Source organism: Rutidosis leptorrhynchoides, chromosome 2, assembly GCF_046630445.1.
Source record: "Rutidosis leptorrhynchoides isolate AG116_Rl617_1_P2 chromosome 2, CSIRO_AGI_Rlap_v1, whole genome shotgun sequence".
In the NCBI taxonomy this organism is placed as follows: domain Eukaryota; kingdom Viridiplantae; phylum Streptophyta; class Magnoliopsida; order Asterales; family Asteraceae; genus Rutidosis; species Rutidosis leptorrhynchoides.
In genome coordinates, this window is record NC_092334.1 from 17229578 (window position 1) to 17237922 (window position 8345).

Here is an 8345-nt window from a genome sequence, read left to right on the forward strand (position 1 = left end):
TACTTTTAATAAAAATACAAACTACTTTTTGTATTTTAACTTTTAAGATTTACTTTTAATAAAAGTACAAACTACTTTTTCTTATTTTAACTTTTAAGATTTACTTTTAATAAAAATACAAACTATTTTTTTATTTTAACTTTTAAAATTATAAATTTAAGAATAAACATTAGTATGCATGAAATAAATAATGATTAATTGCATAAGTAATCATAAATGTTAGATAACATATAAAGACCCCGTCGTATTCGTATTGATCGGAATTAATCTCGACCCATGGTACCGTGTTGTCAAATGACGTGTTGCGTACATAAAGTACCGTGTTGTCAAATGACGTGTTGCGTACAATCATGAGGTCTTATTAACATAAATATAAATGTTAGTGAAGTTAATAAGAGTTAGATTACAGAAAATATAATTCAGGTGGTATAACCGACCATATATAACTTAAATAACATAAATATAAATGTTAGTGAAGTTAGTAAAAGTTAGATTACAGAAATATAATTCAGGTGGTATAACCGACCATATATAACTTAAATAACATAAATATAAATGTTAGTGAAGTTAGTAAAAGTTAGATTACAGAAATATAATTCAGGTGGTATAACCGACCATATATAACTTAAATAACATAAATATAAATGTTAGTAGTCCAAAATTTGATATATTCGAGTCTGAAAATTATTAATAATTTCATACCTTGATTAGTGATTCGTGATCGTTTGAGATATCTTTTAATTACACTAAGCTTTTCGTGCTGATAACGTGTTATAATTCAGTAGGCTTATAACTACCTTTAATGGTTATAAGAACAAAGAGAGAAAAAGAGAGAAGAAGGAGAGAAGAAATATTGATATTGATATTTCAAGAGAAATGGTGCACCTTAAATGGCTACCATACATGTCTATTTATAGCATAAAATATTACTATGCAAGAAATATAATAATAATAAAATTAACATCCAATCTAGATATTTTATAACACGTTGATGATTATCTTCAGTGGATATTTTGTGGATAATGTGTCAATGATATTATGTAACTAACGAATCCGTAGAAATCTTAGCTTGCAGGGATGAAACCATTGAAATTTTGACCCATTTAAGAGGAAACGGGCAGTTCAGGTCTGAACGCTAACATTGCTAAGTACAGGTCTAAATGGGCACTTTGTGTCCAAACAGGTTACTCAGTTTGACTGCAACCACCAATTGACCACCACTTTCCACGGAACACCATAGCACTGCTCACCAACCACCATCGTGAACACCTACCCACCATCATTTACCATCTAGCATCATCACCAAAATAACTACAAATGAATGTACATGATGTTGTTAGTTGTAGATCTTTCAATACTATGACCATAATAATGTAATCTTTGCTATGTTCTTTAGTATATCTAGCCTGTATGCCTGTAATGACTTTCAGAACATTTATTACTAGGTATATGTTCTTTTGTAGTTTAGTTTACTGCTTTACATTTAATATGTCAATTTTCACACAATTTCTTTTTTGTTGTGTTTTTGCAGGCCACAAGCAAAACTTTTGAAGAAAATTGTTGAAACTATTTACAGTAGACTAGATTTCAAAGATGTTCATCTTCCACCCAATATAACAGGGATGGAACCTCGATGCGAGGAGATCATGTCCTGGTTAAATAGATACAATTCTGAATTTTTAGCTATTTGTGGCATGGGTGGAAGTGGCAAGACTACATTGGCCAAGTATATCTTTAATTCTAGTTTGAAGTATTTTGAAAACACGAGTTTTATAGAAGACATTGGTAGTAGGTGTAAAGGAGTTAATGATTTGGTTAAGGTACAAGAACAACTTCTCAAAGATATTTTAGGAGGAAAAAAGAGAAAAATACCCGGTGTTTCTCGAGGTACGTTTAAAATAGAGGAGGTTATGCAAACAAAAAGGACACTTATTGTTCTTGATGACATTGTTGAGCGTGGCCAGATATTAGCATTACTTGGATCTGGGAAAATTAATGCACAAAGCAAGATTATAATTACAACTAGAAATAATACAGATAATTGGTTTGACTTCTCATATCGAAGGTGTCAAAAGTATCAAATGAAGTTATTGAATGATGATGAATCATTAGAGCTTTTATGTCGTCATGCATTTGGATCCAAAAACCCTATCTCAGGTTTTGAGGACCTTGCATTAATGGCTGTACGATACTGTGAAGGTAATCCGTTGGCTCTTGAAGTGCTGGGTTCATCTCTTTTCAAGAACAATTCATATGAAACATGGACTAGTCAACTGAATTTATTAAAAAAGGATATTGATTCTCGACTTCAAGATATACTCAAAAAAAGCTATATGTCATTGCCGTATGAATCTGAGAAAGAGTTGTTTTTGCATATTGCTTGTTTCTTTATTGGCAAAGATTTGGATTATGTGATAACCATATTGGAGCATGATTACTCTGCAGCAACTGGGATCAAAACCTTAATTAACAGATATCTTGTTTCTGTTTCACCAAACAAAAAACTCGTGATGCATCGATTGATTCAAGAGATGGGGAAAAATATAGTCCGTCAAGAATCGACAAAATTCCCTGAAAAGAGAAGTAGAGTTTGGCTTAGTAGCGAGTCTTATAAGATATTGAGCAAAGGAAAAGTAAGAAGCTTTATATCTATTTGTTGAAGTGTACCGTTGCATTTCACTCACTTATATTTCATCTTTAATATTATTCTCTTTTTTCTTTCAGGGTTCAGACACAATGGAAGGTTTAGCACTTGACATGCAAATACTGAGTGATGAGAAGTTTGCTTCTGGGGTTCAAAAAACATGGAAGGTAATGAACGAGTTGTCCTAACTTGTGTGTTTAATGTTCATAAACTTTATACTTATTAATGATTTGAGTTGATTATATGTTGTCCTTTTCAGGTATTTAGGATATTATTATCTGTATTAATGATTCTGAAGGCTATTTTAGTTAAGAGATATGGTGTACACTTTACTAATCATCTTCATGCTATATTGCAGTCATCAGAGCTTAATACAGATGCACTTAAAAAGATGGATAACCTAAAATTGCTCCAGCTAAATTCTGTGCAACTCCATGGATCGTATGAGAATTTTTCTGAAGACCTAAAATGGCTTTGCTGGTTCAGATTCCACTTAAGAACCATACCCTCCGACTTATACATGGGAAACTTGGTTGCTATAGATATGAGCTATAGCAACTTGGAAGTATTTGAACCCCCTATGGTACAGAATCCAAAATATTATATTTGTTGCTTGTCCATTTAGCTTCTCAAGTTTGAATGTAATGTGCTGAAAAAAATTCTATTTTTGCAATAGGTTATTCGGTCATTGAAGATATTGAATCTTAAAGATTCCCAAAATCTTATAGAGATCCGGAATATATACAAAATCCCTCATCTTGAGGCTTTGATTCTTTGGAACTGTTACAGCCTGGTTTATGTTTGTGAAACCATCGGAGACCTAACGTGTCTTGAACTATTGAACATGACAGGGTGTAACAACCTCTTGAACAGGGACAGAACAAATCAGTCAGTAGGGCTAAACGCTTCTACGTCCCGAGAAACAGTTTCAATACCTAAATTTTCCTTCCCGCATTCATTAAATCGGTTATTCCTCGAATACTGTTATCTTGAATGTAACGATTCATTTCCTTTGAGTTTCACTGATCAGCCATATTTGCAGTACTTAAATTTAAGCAATAGTCTTTTTGACTTTTTGCCTCCCTATAGTCATCTTAAAGATCTTCGGGTCCTTGACTTGAGTCTATGTTCAAGACTTGTAAATCTTCTAAACCTACCCGGTACACTTGCAGAACTGTATGTATATTACTGTCAGTCATTGGAGAAAATAAGTTTTGATACACATCAATTCAATTTACTAGAGATCGGTTATGAAGGTTGTGTTAGTTTGTATGAAATTGAAGGCTTTATAAAATTGTTACCAATAGCTGAACTAGATGAAAGTGATTTGGGACACTTGAAGTGGCTTAAAGAATATCAAAACGACACCATGTGTCTTGTTGGTGATGATGAGCTCACTATTGGCAGAAGTCATAACATCCAGGTTCGTTGTTTCTCTCTTAGTACATGCAACATGCATCATCACATTGATATAAAATCTGTGAGTTAATGCTATATGAATGGCCTAACCGTTTTTCTTGTTGTGCATAGATGTTGTACGAATTCGATATAATGAGCACATCTCTACCAAACATAAAGGATCCAGACTTGTGGCCTGATTATAAATCAGAATCGGCATCTTTGTCTTTTTATGTACCTCTGTGTCCAAAGGGTAAGAAGCTCAAAGGAGTAAATTTAACAGTCAAATATACTCTATCCGGTGATGATTGGGTGTGGTTTGCTAAGATCAGTACAACTAACAACTTTGATGTGATGTACAACCCCAAAATATTTGGCAAACCTGAAAATGGTGACTTTGGAATATGGTTAAGCTATTGGCCAATTGGAAACGAATTGAAAGCTGGAGATAAAGTTAATGTTTATATAACTGCAATGAGTGGATTTCATGCGTACGAATGTGGTGTGAGCCTTGTTTACACTGATGATAGAGCAAATAAGGGAACCATCGAAAATAACATGGGATGGGTAAATTTATCTGGATTTCAACTTAGCACGGGGGCATACTACCTTTGTCGCCGTGATTTCGTTGAGTTGATGGAGGTTGGTAGATTAACTCCCCTTTGGTTTAGTTTTTTAGTTGGTGATACAATTGACTACACCGGTATGTCCCTATTTTCAAGCTAATTATTAGTGTTTGTAATTCAACATTTTTTAGCTCGAAATATTTGATAACGTTCTTTGAATCACAAATTGTTACAGAGGTGAGAGGATGGAGAAAAACTGGTCGACCGAAACAAGTTAATCCATCTTTTACAGAGTTGAAAACTGTTAGATGCATCTTTGATGGTCCTCAATTGGTAAGTTTGTTTATATTATTTAATTTTTTTATATGAACTTGTCACTTGGATATAGTAGATAGACGGCCAGTATTATCATTATGTACACTGCATATACAGTTGGTATGTCCTCTTAGTTACTATTATGTTTTGTGATTGTTTGATACATATAACTTTTACACTTTCAATATTCCTGGCACATTTTCTGTTTTATTTTAGATTTACACAATAAGTGACAAGATTTAACTTTTTGGTACTTGATATTAACTTGGTTTCGATTAGTGTAACAACTGAGTTCTGTTAACCTGGTTTCTGGGCTTAATGAAATACAAACAGGAGGATGTTTACAAGATCACAGAGATCTCCAAATTATCTCATGTTGATAAACCAGTACAGTTCACACCAAGCTCGTTTGAGCAGGAAAAGAAATCAGGCCGTAGATCTGAATTGATTGATGAAGCTATAGAGGTAATTGAAAATTAAGTTTAGAAAATAACAAGAGCTTTATGTCTTGTTGTGTTGGAACTTGTAAATAAAGTCTCTCCCATCAACAGGAAATTTACGATCGAGTGGAGGTTTTGTCTGATTTTGATGAGATAATTGATGATCGAGTGGAGTTTTTATCAGATGATGGATCTATATATAGTTATCTCGGGGAGAAACCTCGTTACTCATATGTAAGTATGACTTTATATTCTATCCTATATTGTATAGTGATCAGTGTCATGTTTTATAATAGGTCTGATAAAAATGCCACTCATCAATTCGACAACATGTTCTTTCGACCAATAACTTGATTATTTATGATTTTTTTTATCCAGGAACTAGATAAGACGTACAACAAACAGGGTAAAGGCATGTCAAAAGCATTCGAATCAGATGAGATAACTGAGTCATCTTCAAGTCCTTATAAGGAGACAGTAAAATCGGTGGTGACGGGTGAAGTTATTGGGCAGAAAACCAGGGTAAGTCAACATCAAGATTAGTATAGTACAAAACACAGTAGCACACATCCAAGATATGTTTGTATCATCTCCTGTTTCTAGTTTGATTGCTGTATGGTTATTCAATTCTGTTTCTTTAACACCTTTCTGTTCATTTCAGAAATTTGTGCTGGGAGTGAAAGTAAGCAGTCAAAGTAAGAAACGTAAGGTGATAAAGGCGTTATCTGCTCTTCAGGGCATCCAATCGATCGATGTTAATACAGTAGATGGGACTCTAACTATTACAGGAGATGATGTCAATATTATGAGAGTGTTGTTTATATTAGGTAAACTTCATGTGGAAGCACGGATTATAAGTGATGAACCTGTTGAAGAACATGAAACTGAAACTGGGCCTGTAGACGAATCAGAAAAAGAAAAAAGAACGGGATCAAGTTCGAAAAACATCACAGGCTGTTCGATATTATAATGATGAAAAGTGAACTTGAAAGGTTTTCCCTCGGTAAGTTTCATTGTATGAGTTAGCTTTTTATGTCGTTAATATTTGAAAGCTAAACATGTAAATAGGTTTGTTTCATAAGTACGATGCAATTGGTTTAGGGTGGAAAATGTAAATGTAATTCTAGTAGAATAGAAATAGAAATAAAGTTACCTAAAGTGCGTTCATGTGGTGTAGCTAGACTTTTCAAAATATTATATATCCTCCTGAGACTTGTATTTCAATTTCGTATCTCATATTATTATTCAAGCGTATCATCGAAAGGGAAGCATTTTTTTGGGGAGAAGTAAATTTTTTTCATTTTTTTCAAATTTTTTTTTTTCTAGACATCAAGTTTAGGTGAAAATATGGACATTTAAAAAAGATACTCTGTGATGAGTGTTATTATTTAGGCGAGAAAACGATCGAAGAAATAATTGATAATATTCATCATGAGTAATGTTATTCCTAATAATATTTTTGGAACGTTGTTTTCTTTCATCTTATATTAAGTTTTTTTTTCTTCAAGATTTAGCTCGATTTAGAGTTTAGGGTTGTTTAGTCTGTTATGATTAAACTAAGTATTTAAACTGAATTCAATCGATAATCAACCTGAAAGCTTCAATAGATTGGAAGCGATGAAATTGATTACAATATCAATACAAACTGAGATTCAATTACAGAAAATATGAGAGGGAAATGTTGATCACAACACAAATTCAAAAACTGAACTAACAGACGCTTAATCGCGCTATTTAACTAAACCTAACAACTAACAGAGTTGTTAAGGTCACGTGCAGAAAGCGTGCCAAACCAGCTGGAACCCACGTGCTGCTCACAAGACTTTTGTTGACTTCCAATTATCCATAACAATTGCTCCCTCTTCAAATGATTCTTGACCTCAAGAATCCAAATTAAAATCTGGGAATCGTTGCTGGAAGTCTTCAATCACCTCCCAAGTTGCATCATCTGCACTACCATTCTGCCATTGCACCAATAATGAGACCGTAGCTCCATTGCCTTTCTTTGTAAGACGTCGATCTAAAATTTTAGCAGGTTCAACTATAAGCAAATCATCCTGGTTAACTGTTGGAATCTTGCTCATTTTCACAGGTGGACTGCCGTTGTGTAACTTTAACTGTGAAACATGAAAAACTGGGTGGATTCTTGAAGTGTGTGGTAGCTGCAACTGATAAGCCACATGGCCAACTTGTTTAACCACTTCAAATGGCCCATAATACTTCTGAGATAACTTGTTGAAAGTGTTACCCCTTAAGGTGAGCTGCCTATATGGTTGCAACTTAACATAAACCCAATTACCTACCACAAATGATCTCTCAGTCCTCTTCTTGTCTGCATAACACTTCATTCTATCATGTGCTCTTGTCAAATGGTATTTGAGCATACTCATTGTCTCTTCTCTTGCCAACAGAGATCTTTCAACCAAGTCAACCTTACTAGCTCCTTTGTTATAATTGACCACATCTTTAGGACTTTGGCCATACAAAACTTTAAAAGGAGTAGTGCCAATAGCTGTATGAAAATGGGTGTTATACCAATACTCAGCATGTGACAACCAATTGGCCCAATCTTTTGGTTTCTCCCCAGTCATACATCTTAAGTAACACTCCACACTCTTGTTGACTATTTCAGTCTGACCATCAGTTTGAGGATGGTAGGCTGTGGATAAATGAAGCTTGACCTTTAGTTGCCTGAATAGCTCCTGCCAAAACAAGCTCAAAAATACCTTATCCCTGTCACTCACTATTGTTTCTGGCAACCCATGAAGCTTATACACATTGTCAATGAAAACAGTTGCAATTTGATGAGCTGTAAATGGATGTTTTAAAGCAATAAAGTGACTATATTTGCTCAGCCTATCAACCACTACCAAAAAAACCGTTTTCCTGTTAGAAGATGGTAATCCCTCTATGAAGTCCATGGATATTTCTGCCCAAACCCTTTTTGGAATAGGTAAAGGCTGCAGCAACCCTGGTGACATA

The 8345-nt window shown here is 34.2% G+C and overlaps 1 protein-coding gene across 1 annotated transcript; it reads left to right on the forward strand.

The window, feature by feature from the left end:
- Positions 1-1536: 1536 nt before the first annotated feature.
- LOC139894281 (disease resistance protein ADR2-like) lies at positions 1537-6587 on the forward strand. The gene is made up of 10 exons (XM_071877500.1): positions 1537-2633; positions 2725-2811; positions 3003-3227; positions 3321-4067; positions 4175-4745; positions 4844-4941; positions 5257-5388; positions 5475-5597; positions 5742-5885; positions 6025-6587. The coding sequence occupies exons 1-10, from the start codon at positions 1623-1625 to the stop codon at positions 6331-6333; spliced, it is 3447 nt and encodes a 1148-aa protein (XP_071733601.1). The 5' UTR covers positions 1537-1622; the 3' UTR covers positions 6334-6587.
- Positions 6588-8345: the final 1758 nt, after the last annotated feature.

What these genes read in the sequence shown, in the direction of transcription:
- LOC139894281 (XM_071877500.1), top strand. Translation starts at nt 1,623, where the DNA reads ATGGAACCTCGATGCGAGGAGATCATGTCCTGGTTAAATAGATACAAT. An exon ending in TGATACAATTGACTACACCG is followed by an intron (nt 4,746 to 4,843) that starts GTATGTCCCTAT and finishes AAATTGTTACAG; the next exon opens with AGGTGAGAGGATGGAGAAAA. An exon ending in TCTTTGATGGTCCTCAATTG is followed by an intron (nt 4,942 to 5,256) that starts GTAAGTTTGTTT and finishes AAATACAAACAG; the next exon opens with GAGGATGTTTACAAGATCAC.